This window comes from Mytilus trossulus, chromosome 10 (assembly GCF_036588685.1).
Source record: "Mytilus trossulus isolate FHL-02 chromosome 10, PNRI_Mtr1.1.1.hap1, whole genome shotgun sequence".
NCBI classification, from domain to species: domain Eukaryota; kingdom Metazoa; phylum Mollusca; class Bivalvia; order Mytilida; family Mytilidae; genus Mytilus; species Mytilus trossulus.
The window spans coordinates 41,855,095-41,874,767 of NC_086382.1; the positions used below are offsets into that span (position 1 = coordinate 41,855,095).

Genomic DNA, 19,673 nt, shown 5'->3' on the forward strand with positions numbered 1-19,673 from the left:
ACAGTGTAATTTATGATTAAAATTAAGAATGGAAATAGGGAATGTTTCACAGATAAAAAAACAACCCAACCATGGAAAAGACAACAGCAAAAGGTCACCAACAGGTCTTCAATGTAGCGAGAAATTCCTGCACCCTTTTTTGTTTACTTGAACCTGTGATTTTGTTAGTTTTTTAGTACTAATTTTTAAATACATGTTATTAGACTATGTAACTTTTTTATTCCACTGGTGTTGACTGAGGCTGATCAGAGAATTGAACAACAAAACTAGGGTTCATGTTGAAGAGGATCTGCTTTAATCCTTCTGAAGCACCTAATTTCATCCCATTATGTTTAACTATGTTAACCATTAGATTTATTTTGGCTTTAGCGTAGTTTTTTTTGTGGGGGTGTCACTTACACTGACATATATACTGTATCCCTCTTTATTCTTTAAACACTTATTTTTAAATATCATTGGATTTTTTCTACATACCATTCCCTTCCCTCACCATTATGCCTTTCTCTCTTACAGACTCTCCTTTCTACCCCCTTTAGAATTTGCCTTATTCTGTCAATACTATAGAATTGCTCCAGTGTCATAAAAACAAATATTTTTAATATTGTACCTGTGAGCTGTTGAGTAACAGAAGTGGTATCCTCTCCCATGGACATAACAGTTGAAGTGACATCATCTCCTGTGGCCAGTGAGTCTGTATCCTTCACCGGTGTTTGTGATTCAGCTTCAGCTGTAGGTGCAATAAGGTCAGTGATTTGTGATTCACCAACAAGTTCTTGTGCAATGCTTTGATCAGAGACTGACAGAGTTGGTGATTTAGCAGACTTGACATCAACTGATATCAGGTCTTGGTCATGTGGTAAAATAGTGACAGATGATTGGTCATCATCATGTGCAAAAGTGCTGTGCAAGCTGGATGCCCTTGAAATTGATTGTTTGTGTGATGAAGCACTACCAGGTTTGACACCTCCAAGACTTTCATCTTGAGATGAAACACTTTTTTGATTTTGAATTAATTTGACCTCATTTTCAATAAGACCATCAACACTCTCTCCATCGCTTGCTATGAATTCTGGGTCAGATCCATAGGCTATATCATCACAATCTGTTGCTACAACATTGTTTACATTTAAATTTGACTCATTCTGAACATATTCAGACAAATTATTTTTTATATCTATTAAATTATGACCAGAAATGTCACCAATGTCTTGTTTTGAATCAATTTCCTGCTGAACTATTGCACTTTTCACTTCCTGTTGTAATTCATTAGTTACTTTATTTGATAAATTGTCATGATTTGCTAATATTAAATCGGGTGATATAGATTTAACAGAATGAGTTTGAACACTAATATCATTACTATGGAAACCCTCCACCGTATCTAGCGTATTATCAGGCACTTCTATATGGCTACCAGTACTATATATAATTTCTACATCTGAATCATCACTATCCTGAGCAAAACCTACAACTATCCCCTCACCATCTAAACCTTCATCCTCACTATCCTCAAAATCAATGCTACCTTTGTCTACCATCTTTTTCATATCAACCGATGGTGTTTTTGGTTGAGGCACTTCTTCGGCAGGTGTTTGGGAGTTGACAGGTGTCCAGTTACGTGGGCCTAAAATAAAACTGCAACTATCACCTTGTGAAACACTGTGATACCCATCATCCCTAGAACTTGACTTTGCATCCAAACAGTGCTCATCAACCTCTGCCTCTTCTTCTTCGTCTGGTAAATTAACCTTCACAATACCTTGATCTCTTGTTGGTGTATTTGTATGAGGTCGATGTGACCGATGCCGCCTAAAATCTTCATCAGTTGTCTCCCTTGCATATTTACTTCGTTTCACACTATCAACATCTCCTTCCTTATGTTTGGCACGTCTTCTAGTAAGAAGTGGGACTCCATTTTCATTATCTGCAAAAAAAATCCCATAAAATTATTTATCAGCAATAAACAGCTTAACCATGAAGTCATGATTAGTTCACAATATGTTCATCACCATTTGACCTATACAAAATACAAACAATAACATAAACTTGTAGGAATAATGAAGACCCATAACTATGAATTAAGGATTTGGAAAATCAGTAAATATTAAGGAGACACTTTGTATTCATGAATCTTAAAATTTACCTATTTTTGTCAAGGCACTTACATGTATAAACTTGCTACTATAGACTTTGAATAGTATATCACATCTTATTGTAAATGAGAAAGCAAGTTACCAGGTATATTTTCCAATTTTCAGGGATAATGCATCTTGTTGTGACTAAATGATTAATGATTTTAACTAGCTATTAATAGATTTGAAGAAATGTCAAGGAATTTTATTGACACTGGAAAGTCTGTAGGGTATGAAAACCCTGTCCCCAAAAACATTTATATACAAATTATCACCAATCTATAAGATCAATAACATTAAGAAATAACATTTTATTACCTAGTGATCTACCTAAATATGACCTGAGTGACTGTACTGAATCTTCAAGCTTGTCAGAGGATAAGATACGCTGATTCTGGTGTCTGTAAAAGAAATAATAATAAATTCATCAATATTTTTTTCAAGAATTTTCTCACAATTCATTGTTAGGCTTAAAAACCTTTATATGCCACAGCAGGAACATACTGTTCCAAGGTCATAGCAATGACAGTTGTTTCCAAGCAAAGTCACTTAAATTGTCAAGTTTGCACCTTGTTGCTAAGAATGAAATAATTTAAAATCTCTTAATACCTTGTGCTCACCAATCTGCCTACTATCAATATTAAATCTGGAATTATGATATATATATTGATCTATTTTATCAGTTTTTCAAATGTTCATCCTTTCCAATAGCATTTATAGCCTCTTTACATGACTTATTATGTAACTTTGACTGATGCACATTATTTTAAAATCATTTAATAACCAGATGCTCCGCAGGGCGTAGCTTTATACGACCGCAGAGGTTGAACCCTGAACGGTTGGGGCAAGTATGGACACAACATTCAAGCTGGATTCCGCTCTAAATTTGGATTGTGATTAAATAGTTGACACAGCATAGGTTTCTGACACAGAATGAATGTATTCAAATGAACTTAAAATTTTTGTTTTCTCTTAGAGCAATTCACTATGCTGTTGAATATTAATCCTCTCAAAATAATGTTTGAAGAAATTTTCTTTTTATTTATGAAATTTCAAATGAGAACCAGATGCTCCGCAGGGCGTAGCTTTATACGACCGCAGAGGTTGAACCCTGAACGGTTGGGGCAAGTATGGACACAACATTCAAGCTGGATTCAGCTCTAAATTTGGATTGTGATTAAATAGTTGACACAGCATAGGTTTCTGACACAGAATGAATGTGTACTAATGAAATTAAAATTTTTGTTTTCTCTTAGAGCAATTCACTATGCTGTTGAATATTATTCCTCTCAAAAAAAATGTTTGAAGAAATTTTCTTTTTATTTATGAAATTTCAAATGAGAAAATTGAACCCAATTTTTTAATCACATCCCCCTTTCCCTTATTCCAAAACTAATCTCAATTAAAATTTCTAATGGAGTTTGCAACAATTACTACTCATTTAAATACATCATAAAATATTAAGATGTAAAAAAAACTGCTTGTTATCACTGAATGGTAAAGATTATTTTAATTTATCAGTTGGTAGTAAAAAGTGAATATACATTGTATATTGTATATATAACAAAGATTTAAGTTGATTCTGGACAAAGAAAGATAACTCCAAATAAAAAAAATTCTTACAATTAGATATTTCTTGCTTACTATTCTGGACAAAGAAAGATAACTCTAATTAAAAACAAAATTGCTATTTCACAATATTTTGCAATAAGATATTTCTTGCCATTGCGCAATACTGTGCAATTGAAAAGACTTGCTATTGCACAAAACTTAATATAATAATTTTAGATCCTGATTTGGACCAACTTGAAAACTGGGCCCAGAATCAAAAATCTAAGTACATGTTTGGATTCAGCATATCAAAGAACCCTAAGATTTCAATTTTTGTTAAAATCAAACTAAGTTTAATTTTGGACCCTTTGGACTTTAATGTAGACCAATTTGAAAACAAGACCAAAAATGAGGAATCTACATACACAGTTAGATTTGGCATATCAAAGAACCCCATTTATTCAATTTTTGATGAAATCAAACAAAGTTTAATTTTGGACCCCGATTTGGACCAACTTGAAAACTGGGCCGATAATCAAGAATCTAAGTACATTTTTAGATTCAGCATATCAAAGAACCCAACCGATTAATTTTTTGTCAAAATCAAACGAAGTTTAATTTTGGACCCTTTGGACCTTAATGTAGACCAATTTGAAAACAGGACCAAAAGTTAAAAATCTACATACACAGTTAGATTCGGCATATCAAAGAACCCCAATTATTCAATTTTGATGAAATCAAACAAAGTTTAATTTTGGACCCTTTGGGCCCCTTATTCCTAAACTGTTGGGACCAAAACTCCCAAAATCATTACCAACCTTCCTTTTATGGTCATAAACCTTGTGTTTAAATTTCATAGATTTCTATTTACTTATACTAAAGTTATGGTGCGAAAACCAAGAAAAATGCTTATTTGGGTCCCTTTTTGGCCCCTTATTCCTAAACTGTTGGGACCTAAACTCCCAAAATCAATACCAACCTTCCTTTTGTGGTCATAAACATTGTGTTTAAATTTCATTATTTTCTATTCACTTAAACTAAAGTTATTGTGCGAAAACCAAGAATAATGCTTATTTGGGCCCTTTTTTGGCCCCTAATTCCTACACTATTGAAACCAAAACTCCCAAAATCAATTCCAACCTTTCTTTTGTGGTCATAAACCTTGTGTCAAAATTTCATAGATTTCTATTAACTTAAGCTAAAGTTATAGTGCGAAAACCAAGAAAATGCTTATTTGGGCCCTTTTTGGCCCCTAATTCCTAAAATGTTGGGACCAAAACTCCCAAAATCAATACCAACCTTCCTTTTGTGGTCATAAACCTTGTGATAAAATTTTATAGATTTATATTCACTTTTACTAAAGTTAGAGTGCGAAAACTAAAAGTATTCGGATGACGACGACGACGACGACGACGACGCCAACGTGATAGCAATATACGACGAAAATTTTTTCAAAATTTGCGGTCGTATAAAAATTGAACCCAATTTTTTAATCACATCCCCCTTTCCCTTATTCCAAAACTAATTTCAATTAAAATATTCTAATGGAGTTTGCAACAATTACTACTCATTTAAATACATCATAAAATATTAAGATGTAAAAAAACTGCTTGTTATCACTGAATGGTAAAGATTATTTAAATTTATCAGTTGGTAGTAAAAAGTGAATATACATTGTATATTGTATATAACAAAGATTTAAGTTGATTCTGGACAAAGAAAGATAACTCCAATTAAAAAAAATTCTTGCAGATATTTCTTGCTTACTATACTGGACAAAGAAAGATAAGTCTTAATTAAAAAAAAATTTGCAATTTCACAATATTGTGAAATTTGATATTTCTTGCCATTGCACAATACTGTGCAATTGAAAAGACTTGCTATTGCACAATACTTAATATAATAATTTTAGATCCTGATTTGGACCAACTTGAAAACTGGGCCAATAATCAAAAATCTAAGTACATGTTTAGATTCAGCATATCAAAGAGGCCCAAGAATTTAATTTTTGTTAAAATCAAACTTAGTTTAATTTTGGACCCTTTGCACTTTAATTTAGACCAATTTTAAAACTGGACCAAAAATTAAGAATCTACATACACAGTTAGATTTGGCATATCAAAGAACCCCAATTATTCAATTTTTGATGAAATCAAACAATGTTTAATTTTGGACCTCGATTTGGGCCAACTTGAAAACTGGGTCAATAATCAAAAATCTAAGTACATTTTTAGATTCAGCATATCAAAGAACCCCAAGGTTTCAATTTTTGTTAAAATCAAACTAAGTTTAATTTTGGACCCTTTGGACCTTAATGTAGACCAATTTGAAAACGGGACCAAAAATTAAGAACCTACATACACAGTTAGATTCGGCATATTAAAGAACCCCAATTATTCAATTTTGATGAAATCAAACAAAGTTTAATTTTGGACCCTTTGGGCCCCTTTTTCCTTAACTGTTGGAACCAAAACTCCCAAAATCAATACCAACCTTCCTTTTGTGGTCATAAACATTGTGTTTAAATTTCATTGATTTCTATTTACTTTAACTAAAGTTATTGTGCAAAAACCAAGAATAATGCTTATTTGAGCCCTTTTTTGGCCCCTAATTCCTAAACTGTTAAAACCAAAACTCCCAAAATCAATCCCAACCTTTCTTTTGTGGTCATAAACCTTGTGTCAAAATTTCATAGATTTCTATTAAGTTAAACTAAAGTTATAGTGCGAAAACCAAAAAAATGCTTATTTGGGCCCTTTTTGGCCCCTAATTCCTAAAATGTTGGGACCAAAACTCCCAAAATCAATACCAACCTTCCTTTTGTGGTCATAAACATTGTGTTTAAATTTCATTGATTTCTATTTACTTTAACTAAAGTTATTGTGCAAAAACCAAGAATAATGCTTATTTGGGCCCTTTTTTGGCCCCTAATTCCTAAACTGTTAAAACCAAAACTCCCAAAATCAATCCCAACCTTTCTTTTGTGGTCATAAACCTTGTGTCAAAATTTCATAGATTTCTATTAACTTAAGCTAAAGTTATAGTGCGAAAACCAAGAAAATGCTTATTTGGGCCCTTTTTGGCCCCTAATTCCTAAAATGTTGGGACCAAAACTCCCAAAATCAATACCAACCTTCCTTTTGTGGTCATAAACCTTGTGATAAAATTTTATAGATTTATATTCACTTTTACTAAAGTTAGAGTGCGAAAACTAAAAGTATTCGGACGACGATAACGACGACGACGATGACGCCAACGTGATAGCAATATACGACGAAATTTTTTTCAAAATTTGCGGTCGTATAAAAATTGAACCCAATTTTTTAATCACATCCCCCTTTCCCTTATTCCAAAACTAATTTCAATTAAAATATTCTAATGGAGTTTGCAACAATTACTACTCATTTAAATACATCATAAAATATTAAGATGTAAAAAAACTGCTTGTTATCACTGAATGGTAAAGATTATTTAAATTTATCAGTTGGTAGTAAAAAGTGAATATACATTGTATATTGTATATAACAAAGATTTAAGTTGATTCTGGACAAAGAAAGATAACTCCAATTAAAAAAAATTCTTGCAGATATTTCTTGCTTACTATACTGGACAAAGAAAGATAACTCTTAATTAAAAAAAAATTTGCAATTTCACAATATTGTGAAATTTGATATTTCTTGCCATTGCACAATACTGTGCAATTGAAAAGACTTGCTATTGCACAATACTTAATATAATAATTTTAGATCCTGATTTGGACCAACTTGAAAACTGGGCCAATAATCAAAAATCTAAGTACATGTTTAGATTCAGCATATCAAAGAGGCCCAAGAATTTAATTTTTGTTAAAATCAAACTTAGTTTAATTTTGGACCCTTTGCACTTTAATTTAGACCAATTTTAAAACTGGACCAAAAATTAAGAATCTACATACACAGTTAGATTTGGCATATCAAAGAACCCCAATTATTCAATTTTTGATGAAATCAAACAATGTTTAATTTTGGACCTCGATTTGGGCCAACTTGAAAACTGGGCCAATAATCAAAAATCTAAGTACATTTTTAGATTCAGCATATCAAAGAACCTCAAGGTTTCAATTTTTGTTAAAATCAAACTAAGTTTAATTTTGGACCCTTTGGACCTTAATGTAGACCAATTTGAAAACGGGACCAAAAATTAAGAACCTACATACATACACAGTTAGATTCGGCATATTAAAGAACCCCAATTATTCAATTTTGATGAAATCAAACAAAGTTTAATTTGGGACCCTTTGGGCCCCTTTTTCCTTAACTGTTGGGACCAAAACTCCCAAAATCAATACCAACCTTCCTTTTGTGGTCATAAACATTGTGTTTAAATTTCATTGATTTCTATTTACTTGTAACTAAAGTTATTGTGCAAAAACCAAGAATAATGCTTATTTGGGCCCTTTTTTGGCCCCTAATTCCTAAACTGTTAAAACCAAAACTCCCAAAATCAATCCCAACCTTTCTTTTGTGGTCATAAACCTTGTGTCAAAATTTCATAGATTTCTATTAAGTTAAACTAAAGTTATAGTGCGAAAACCAAGAAAATGCTTATTTGGGCCCTTTTTGGCCCCTAATTCCTAACATGTTGGGACCAAAACTCCCAAAATCAATACCAGCCTTCCTTTTATGGTCATAAACCTTGTCTTAAAATTTCATAGATATCTATTCACTTTTACTTAAGTTAGAGTGCGAAAACTAAAAGTATTCGGACGACGACGATGACGACGACGACGACGACGACGACGCCAACGTGATAGCAATATACGACGAAAATTTTTTCAAAATTTGCGGTCGTATAAAAATTGAAGGAAAATATGAAATGTTGAGTCAGGATATGATTTTCTACTTCACTATTGCATGATTTCCAATAAAATCAATTTACGGTACCTTCTCCTAATATATATCTAATATAGGGTACTTAGCTATCAAAAACTCACTGTTGTATAATTCAATATTTTGACATCAATGATTTTAAAATCAAATTAATTGGTTTTTAGGTTAAACGGTTAATCTGATGATTTAGTTTCTGATAGATTATTTGCAAAACAAACATTAAATTGTGACAATAACTTTGGGAACTGTACATAGAACATTGTATAATATCGAGTGAAAAAATATAAATTATATATATCAATGCTGTCCTCTAGGCAATGGCAAAATTTGGAATAATGTTCATGATCTTATTGACCGCAAAACTAATATTAAAGTTCATGTATAAATGATTGGGAATGTGTCCATGGTACAAGGATGATTTCCCCTCTTGCAAATAACTTTATAAAGGGACATAACTCAAGAACTGTAAAAGTGATGCCATCAAAATTCAAACCTGATCTGTATTTTGTGGTTATAAGCATTGTGTATTTGTTTCATAACACTTGGTTGAGGCAAACTAAAGATAGAGAAAGGAAACAGAAAATTTAGGAATTTTTCAATTTGTAAAGGAGCATAACTCTAGAACAGTACAATTAGTGATGCCACCAAAATTCAATCTTGATATATTTTTTTTATAGAAATAAGCATTGCATATAAGTTTAATAATATTTGGTTGAGGCAAACTAAAGTTAGAGTTCAAAGGAAACGAAAAAAATCAGCAATGTAAATGGGCATAACTCTAAAATGGTAAAAGAGACACCACCAAAATTTTAACTTGATCTGAATTTTATGGTAATAAGCTCTGCGTATATGTTTCATATTATTTGGTTGAGGCAAACTAATATTAGAAAACTTAAAACAAAATGACATGTAAATTTCGCAATAATAAAAACCTCGCATTAATTTCTAAATTTACAGTATTATATATGGTGTGGCTTTTACTTATTGTTGAAGGTTGTATGGTTACCTATAGTTGCTTAAATCAGCTTTATTTGGAATCTGTTGGAAAGTCAAATAAGTTTTTTCATGGACAATCACATCACATCTACTTATTTTATTCTTATGTACTATAGAGTGGTCAGTGTCACTAAAAACACTCTATAGTACACTAAAAACATCGGTCATTTACAAAAAATAAAAAGGTGAATCATACTTTCAGCTGGTTTTAAACTACAATTTTCTTTATCATTGATCTGCAACAAAATTATTAACAATAAAGATTTAATTGGTTTAGTCAAGAAAGTAATTTATTAAGGAAACCATTCACACTTTCTGACAAATTATATAATTGGGAAGTCAATCGATACCAATCAACTAAACAATGACTTACATGTCAACAGAAAACAAAAGTTTTGTACAACTCAATATCTTTAAAAGAAACTCTAAACCCATTTAGGCTGGTAAAAAAATAATTTGAAAGATTTCAATCAATTTAAATACTTTTCAAGGATTTAAACATAATACCTCCTAAAGCGTATACAGGTGTACTTGTAATATTAAAATCATTGGCATATTGAATATCGATAGACTTTTATTTCGCTACCTATTTATCTTTTTATTACCTTTTCGACTCAACAAGATAACTTGACCTTTTTTTAAAGTATTTTGAAATTTATTTCAATAAAGATATTAAATTATTTGCAACAGTGAGTATGTAAAGAAAAATAGACAAAAAAATCAAACAATCGATGTTTAAAAAAAATCATTCTAGGTCTTGTTTAAGAGACTAATTAGTTTCTTTTTTCTACAAGGTTTTCAATCAACTTTAAAATCTCACTACTGATATTATATTTTTTGTTGTTGAAAAAGTCATTATATTGCGTCTAGTGAAAATGATTTCAATTCAATGGAGAGATTCTTTTATGTCTAAACACAATGTTCATTAAAAACGTCAAACATTTTTCAATAAACAAATAAATTGAGAATGTATCCATGGGACACTGTCGATGTCCTATCTTTCATCTAAAATTATTAAGGAAGGTAAAAGTGATGCTACAAGTTCTAATTTGAACTGAGTTTTATGATAATAAGCATTGTGTACAAGTTTCATGACACTTAGTTGAGGCAATCTTTATTAGAGAAAGTTAAGGAAACAAAAAATCAGCAGTTTTTCAATTTGTTAAGGAACATATCTCTAGAATGGTAAAAGTGATGCTACCCAAATTCAAACTTGTTCTTTTTTGGTGGTAATAAGCATTTTGTAGAAATTTCATAACATTTGTCTGTTAGGCCTACTAGAGTTAGAGAACTGAAACCAATTTAGTGACATATATACAGACAGACGGACAAGGGTAACACTTAAGGCCCCATCTGTGTGATAGGGGCATCAACATTAAAATTGTATGAATAAAACTTTCTGTACAGGTTAAAAATTGCTCACTTTCTCACCATGGATACCTATTATTACACCCTTCTATTAAAACCAATCAACTCAACAAATCAATAATCAGACAGGCGTTTTAATATCAAAACTATTTGATGAAAATGAAATTTATGTATGTAAATCTGACTTAGTAAAATTCAATAAACTTTTTACTTCTGGGAAACTAAATGTCACTGCAGGAATCAATAATCTAAAATATTTAATAAATTGATATGTATTTTAATTATGCAGCTGCGATATTTCATAACTTGAATCTTTAATGTACATTTAAAACTTAAAATCTTCAAATGATATACTTTGTAAACATGACATTGTACACAATGAATGAAGTTTAATCCTATGCAATCTTATTTCACAGTTTAACTTATCTTTTCTGGTTTTCAATTTTGTGTATATTAAAATCTTCTTTACATTTTTAGATTTATGTCTTAAGTTTTGTGCCTTTTACATTTTCCCTGTTCCAACCAAACACAGTACAAAACCGACATGTGTATAATTCTAATATGACATCCTTATTACGCTTTGTAAACAAAGCCGTGTTCTAATGAGCATAACAAATGTTTGACACATGCGCACGAACTTACTGTGTATATAAACGTTATTTCCATCATTATCCTTTAAAATGTATACATTTAAGCAGCAGAAATAACTTTTATTATATATTTTGTATAAAACAACATATATTTACCCTGCTTGTAGTTTTTAAACTTATCAAATATGAAATGTAATGCAAAGACTCCTTGGGAAAAAAACGGGAAAAGCTTGAACATTTTTATGGTATTTTCGTACGCTTCGACCTATAAAATTACTGTATTTGTCCTATTAGAATCGAATTAATTCCTTAGTGTCATGCTCTATGCTCATTTTAACATGGGTAGGCATATACATTGTATTTGACCACATTTACACCTCACTAACGCTCAGTGTAAAATATCAACAAATATAATGCCTACCCATGTTAAAATGAGCATAGAGCAGGACACGAAGGAATTATTTCTTAAACATCAAGATGTTGCAATGTATTTTTTCCAAAGTCTGCAGTTTAAGCTCAAGAAGTCCTGATGTGTTTACCCCGGTGGATAATTTTAAGTTCATGCTCCTAAAGTAATAATTATAAGTTTCATAGCGAGTGAGAATTGGATATCCCTGGAAGCTAGAAATCAAATCTTTAAATTTAACTTGAATAGTACAGGGATCAAAGCAGGAACATTTGTGCTTGTAGCCAACTACTAGTCGGATGCACTAATAAGTACACCATGGCTCTTCTATAGAGTATATCAATGTATATATTTCCTTTTGACAATGAAGAAACATTAATGATTACTGAAGTCAGTATATAATATACCTTTGAGGATGATGCAAATGAGTAGCAGGTCTAGAAAATTGTTCTGCTAGGTTACTTGGTCTTTTGAAGTCTGCACCTGTTTGTCTGTAGGTCATTGGCCACGATCCATCCCCTTGTAGACCAAGTAGAATAGCTCTCAATTCTAAAGCTTCACGACTTCTTGGTAATGCTGAGTCACCTGAAAGTCCCATCTGCAAACTGAAAATGACAAAAAAATAAATAAAATTAAGTGTCCACAGTACACCATCATCATGCTGCTCACACAATCATAACTCCATGTTCAGTGAACCATAAAATCTAGGTCAAACCCTAGTATGACATATTTATCTAAAAACTCAAATCATTATGAACATATAAAAGATACATGGAATGTAGTGTTAGACATACACCTGCTTATTATTCAAAGTATCGGAAAACAGGTAGTAACAGCTGCACAAATATTGCTCACACAATACAAATCATCAATGTCAAGCTGCTTACCATGTAATCAATTGGTTTAGTATGTAAAGTTTCAGGGCAGAGGCTGATTTAAGGAGGGACAGGGGGTACAGGCCTTCCCTTTTGTGGGAAAATTTTATTTGGTTTTATAGGAAATCACTGAAGTGTGGAGGGAGCAGGCCCCAACTTAGGCTGTCAGTGGGCCCCAACTTATGAAAAAAAATCATTCCCCCACTGCAAGGTGCATATACATTTCTAATTACCTTTTTTTTTTACAATATGCATTGTAGTCTCCTGTATATTATTTTACTATACTGTATAGATTAACATAAAAAGCTTCAATTTTTAAGATGTAACATAAGGGTAACCTCCTCTAAACAAAAACCCAAATAACATTAACCTCCCTTGCTTGTTATAGTTTGATTTCTAATAAAGATCACAATATAAAATAATATACAATTTTTATTACAAAAGAATGGTTGTCTGTTTCTATGATAATATAAATGCCTTTAAACTTTAAACAAATAAGTAAGGATATAAGAGATATGACTTATCTATAGAATCCCTGATAAGACTATTTAAATTGAACTATTCTGTTTAATTTGTCAATAAAGTCAGGACAGGTGATTGATTGAATGCAGATAAACGAGAATAAAATGTGCAAATATCCTATATGTTCAAGTTGGTATGCATGTTTATGCATTGATATTTACATGTTTAATAACACCATACTTCAGTGCACCTGTCCTAAGTCAGGAATCTAATGTTCAGTAGTTGTGGTTTGTTGATGTGGTTCATGAGTGTTTCTCATTTCTATTCTTTATACAGATTAGACCGTTGGGTTTCCTATTTGAATGGTTTTACACATGTCAATTTTGGGGCCCTTCATAGCCTGGTGTTCCATGTGAGTCAAGACTCTGTGTTGAAGACTGTACTTAGACCTATAATGGTTTTTCTTATACAAATTGTGACTTGGATGGAGAATTGTCTCATTAGCACTCATATGATTATCACATCTTTATTTATCTAGAAATACCAGACTTATGCTTTGTATAAGTAAGACGATTGCCGATTCTTTTGAATGAAATATTGGTTGGTGCAATTTTGCATGCAGGTGTTGAAATGGATTTTCAATTTCTCTAATTACTGCTTAGTTGTTCATATAATGAATATTTTTTGGTTCATAAATTTAACAGTACATCCATATTTGTTTAAACTGTTGCACAAGTACTCTGTTTATGTTATTCTTTTAATTTGATGTTAAATAACTTCACTTAATTTTAATATCTGAGCATGCATTTGCTTATATATAGATTTTTGCACTTCAAACTTATGGATCAGAATAGCTGCCAATACTTCCATTGATATGCAATACTTATAAAAGTTTTAAAGTTAGGTCTACTTTTGATATTAGTTTACATTACACTCAAAAAGTTAAGAGTATTTTATAATTCAGACATATTTTTTCACAAGTGCAAGATCTTTTATCAAAGGGAATCATTGTTTAAAGTGATTTTCAATGTCACCAGGTTCTGCCAAGATAAGAATTAAATCCAACACCTAGATATGACATTAGCAAAAATTTGAGTGGTTTTATATTGACATAAACTCTGGTAAAAAAGGATCATGTAAATCCTATGGTAAATATTAGTATGACTGTTGTGTCGAATGTAAACATGAGCAACATACACCCGCAAAATAAATCTAACATTTAAATGGTCATAAGAAATCAAATATATCAAGTTGTTGTTATTTAAGTAGTTATTTTACTGCAAATTTTCACACTCCATTAATGTAAAATTTCCAATTAAAAGGGTCCTATAAATACTATTATAAAACAGCAACAATAATAGAAGCCATAAGCCATAGATTACCATTTAACCATACATCAAATGTTCATGTTTTTCTTACAGTTTAAGCTTTTTAATGTAAGCTTAAACTTAAAAGTCAACCAACAGATGACCTTATAAAATGCCTAGCAGAAGTCTACTTAAATTTTAGCACATACACAGAAAGGGTACATATAGTTAATAATTCTGAATTACTTCTAGGATTTATATTTAATAATGTAACCTCGTTCTAAAAGGAAAATGAAGGAATTAATTTAATGGACTACTACTTTTGACCTGAAAATAATGACTTTCATAAATTATCCTTCTATTGGGATTGATGCTTATAGCAACATTCTCATTTCTTACAGCCTCCCTTTTTTATTTCATGTCTATTCTAATAAGTGCCATCATACATGCACAACAACTCTTGGTGATTAGCACAAACAACTTCTAAATTTGACATTAGATGATTTATGATTATAGAATATTTTGATGATGAAAATATATGCATTCTGTTAAAGTTATCCTCCTAAATTTTGAAAAGCATTGATATTCATTTGGAACTTTGAATACAACCTTATTCCATACATTTTTTTAAGAAAATCATTTAAGAAAGAATGATGTTATATAAAAGGGTCCTGAGCACTGGAAAGACTACATTTCGGGAGTCTACTCAAAAGTGGAAATAAATTTCAAAAGGTCAGCAACCGTTTAAACAGTCAGTTGCTGAACAAGATAACCATCCTTCCAATGAAACATAAATAATGATGTTTGAATGGTTTATACTTCTAAAGGATATTAGGCAAAGATTTAATGTTAGATTAAATGTCCATTTATATTGTAAACACACAAAGGGTCGTTCAATTTAATGATGATCTTTTAGATCTATGTTCAAACACAAACATACCTGGTTTTATGCTTAAGATCACTGAGGTAATATTTAACATCACCACCAGGCTGAGCCCGCTTGTCTACATCACGATCGTCAACTTTGTTTAAAAACTTCATAAACATCTTGTTTTTCTCATCAGATACAGTACTGTTCTCTTGTTGAGTCTCCTGCAAAAACATGTTTCGTATTTGAGAAAAAAATTAGAGACATATTAACTAGTGTCTAATCATAGACAAATACAGCTATATGTGAAAGCAATTCTTTTAGTGTATAAAAAATATGTGAGATTAAAATGCATCCTCAAAGAGACAACAACCCGACCATAGAGCAGACAACAGCCAAAGGCTACCAATGGGTCTTCAATGCTACACGTATGTAGTTGTAAATTACTGTTACAAAGAATTAAATTCCCTAGGACTAATGCATTTATAATATTAATATCACAAATTTCGGGAGCAGATTAATGCTTTTCTAATTGACTATTCGGTAACATTACTTTTTTGGGCCAAACTATGAATGTGATAAATTCAGAAAATGGTCTGAAATGATAAAAATGAAGCCATTATGACTAAGTCTTATTCAATAATATATCTTCATAACTTATGAAATTGAGAAAACATGTAACTATTGGATGTTTTTCAAATTCACATATCTGAACTTTTGGCATACACTGTGTGAAAGACAACAATTGTTAAAAGATAAGTTGCATTAAGTATCTATAAATTTTAACCTTGAAACTGAAGTTATTCACACAGTCTGGTCCCTAACTTTAGAGATATTGTTAAAAATACATGTAGGTGTACTTTCTTTTGTACATGTACAAGAATATACATCTTTTAAAAAAATGCAACTTTAATAAAAATATTAATCATAATAATCAACAAATCGACATATTGACATGATAAAGCAAACATAAACATGATAAAGAATTAATGACTTTTTTTTATATGCAAAATGTACAATGTATAAATTTATGATTATCTTAAAACTTTGATTCAAATGTTTGTTTGCTCTTTTGTTTTACATGTTGTCACCCTAGGGCCTTTTGTCATTGGTGGATGCCATACAGCCAGATATAGATCTGCTTACTTTTATACAATTGTGCCTCGTCAATTTTTTAAGCAACAATTTTCATGCACATGTACATTCATGATTCTACAAGTTTAATTCTTTGATATATATTTGTAAATTTTCCAAATCAATTAATTTATTATACTAATTTTCAACAAAAAGTAATTATGTTGTATGGACAAGATCTTTTTATTACAGTTAAAAGAGTTGACATAGTAAAACATGTTTCTTTTTTTGCAACATTTTATACTAATTATCAGGCTTACAATAAAAGAGATCAGTTCTAATGAATGTAGAATTAAAGAATTATATTAAGGACCCAGATGCTAAAATGAATGATACAACTATCCACCAGAGACCAAGTGAATAACGTGTTAGCAACTTTAGGCCACTGTACTGCTTAGGCCTTCAACAATGAGCAAAACATAATTTAAGCATTACTCTGAAACCAAAAAAAGCTAAATGTATTTAATCAAGGCTATATTTAAAAATTAAATACAATGTTATGCAATTGCATGTATATGTATCAATGATTTGACATTTAATGGTACATGTATATGTTAAATGATCTCTTGATTACAATTTCCACTTTTGGTATCTTTTTTTATTGACATTTACATGTGGTTAGATCACCCAATAGTAAAAAATCTAAATTTATTATCAAACTGAAAAATATAAACAGTTTATACCCAATTTTATATTTGTTAATCTTAAAGCAACCGGTCACAGCAAATGTTTCAAATCTTAATCATAAAATTGAGAAAGGAAATGGTGAATGTGTCAAAGCGCCAACCACCCGACCATAGAGCTGACAACAGCCAAAGGAGTTGGGAGATATAAGCCATGCCAATGTGGCTCAAGGTTGAAAAAGTTGTGACATTGTTTAGGTCTTTCAATCAAAGATTTCCACTTAAAATTACCAACCACCTTTCTATTTTCAACCCTGTAACCTACTAAATACCAATGTCTGGTAATACTACTCTTACAAAGATGATATATCAAGCAGATGGTGTTTTGTTGATTCCAAATAAAGTAAATTTTCTATTTCAATTATGTGACTTGAGTGTTATAAAAAATAGTTCAGACCAGAATGAGATATATATGTAAGCAGACAATTTCAGAAATCCTATATACTTTTCCTTTAATCAATACATAAAACACTTATTACCCTTAAAAATAACATTATACATGAGGTACCACAATTATTGAACATTGTATACATTACAGTGTTTACCTCTTCACCAAACTGTAGAACTGACATAGCTAATTTGTCCATTGTACCAAGCTTTAAACTTGTATCAATTACATCCACAGGTTTCCGTATTCTCATTACCCTGGGCTGGACATCAGTTCTTGACGTTAATGAGTCAAGTTCACCTTCATCTGCTGCAAATAACATTAAGGCACCTTTTCTTGTTAGAAATGTTTTTGGCAAGTTCATTTGTGAATCAGAGTTTTCCCTAGACATGTGATCAGCAAATAATACTTCTCTTCCAGAACCATTTCTCTTTCCTGATAGAGTTGCTTCCCTTGCATAATGTGTACTGGCTGAAAAAGTAGCCTCCCTTGCATGACTACTAGTTCTCCCATATGGAGGGGATATAAGAGTTGCTGAGGGAGTTCTGGATACAAACCCAACAGTGATACCATGTCTATGAGGCTCCTCTATACCTGGCAAGGAACAAAATGAGGCATCCGATTCCTAAAAAAAACAAATGTTAAAACAAACATAATTTTATTTAACAACAAGAATGTGTCCCCAATACTTAGATGCCCCATCCGCACTATCATTTTCTGTGTTCAGTGGACCATGAAAATACGGGGGGGGATGGGGGGGGGGAGATCATTTCATAGGGAATGTGTATACTAAGTTTCAAGTTGATTGGACTTCAACTTCACCAAAAACTACCTCAACCAAAAACTTTAACCTGAAGCGGGACAGACAGACGAAAGGACAGACGAATTAATGAACAAATGAACCAATGCACAGTCCAGAAAACATAATGCCCTTAAATGAGGCATAAAAATCGGAGAATTATAATATGAAAATCTTGAAGATGTATATTAAAATTATAGACCAAAACTCATTTGTGACAGACTTAATTAACTCATGGTCAATATTTAACTTACAATGTACATGCATATCAAACTTAAGTGCTACCTTTTTTAATAGTTCAAAACAGGAGCAATAAAGTACATTATACATGCAACTGTGCAATCATGGTAATGATTTTTCATGTTAGTTATCTTGACTGTAAAACTTAAACCTTTTTTTTTTTTGTAAAAATATCAATTATTGTACCGTAGTCTTTGGTTTGTAAAATTAGATATATATCCTTATACACCTTTGTACACGTAGCAAAATTATGATTTACACCTTTTTTTTTTAATTGAACACATTGGTACCATTACATGTGTAATACATACATGCACATGTATCTTTGATCCCTTGCTGTTACCCCAAATAAAGTTGATTGTCATCTCGTGCAAAAGGGACTAAATTAAAGCTCCTAAATACTAGCTGAAACTGTACATGTATTTACATGTCATACATGTATTGCATATTTATAAAATTCACCTCCTTCATATGTTTATGGTGATGTAAATAATTTTAATATTCATTTCCGTTTTGAAATCCACTGCCACTTTGTAGCACTTCCCAATCAATGTGTACATTGTATTAGTTGCAAACAGTTTAAACTTAGCAAAAATGTCCAGAGAAAAACTTTTTACAATATTTTTTGAAAATTTTTGTCATTTGAATGTTTGTCAGGTACGTATATACATGTATATGATACTTCATATCAACATCCACCGGCAAATGTAACGTAATTTTACAGAAAATTTATTTCTTAATGGAAATTTTTTGTATAAATTAGCCATCAAAATCTTGCATGCACTGCATCTATTGCATTAGTACAAATAAAAGCCATGTACACCCTTGATATCTATCATTAAAAAATATATTTGGGCCCTTTTAATAGTTTATTATTATGCTTTGTATACTGGTACTCTATCAACCCTGACAAGTATCAAAGATAATAATATCTCTGTAAATACATGTACCATCTTCCTAGAAGGGGGGGAACATGCATCCATATTTCAATAGCATTTTATAATAT

The 19,673-nt window shown here is 31.3% G+C and overlaps 1 protein-coding gene across 2 annotated transcripts in view; it reads right to left on the minus strand.

The window, feature by feature from the left end:
• Positions 1–19,673, minus strand: part of LOC134687374 (golgin subfamily A member 6-like protein 22) — a 51,354-nt gene that overhangs the window by 30,257 nt on the left and 1,424 nt on the right. Inside the window, exons 2-6 of one of the 2 annotated variants that reach the window (XM_063547626.1) lie at positions 17,786–18,253; positions 15,496–15,647; positions 12,319–12,516; positions 2,451–2,533; positions 1,760–1,924 (exon numbers count right to left, since the gene is read on the minus strand). In XM_063547626.1, the coding sequence (XP_063403696.1) occupies positions 1,760–1,924; positions 2,451–2,533; positions 12,319–12,516; positions 15,496–15,647; positions 17,786–18,253 (1,066 nt within the window). Of the gene's footprint in view, positions 1–607; positions 1,925–2,450; positions 2,534–12,318; positions 12,517–15,495; positions 15,648–17,785; positions 18,254–19,673 lie in introns of both variants that reach the window. The other variant, XM_063547625.1, reaches the window with a different exon arrangement.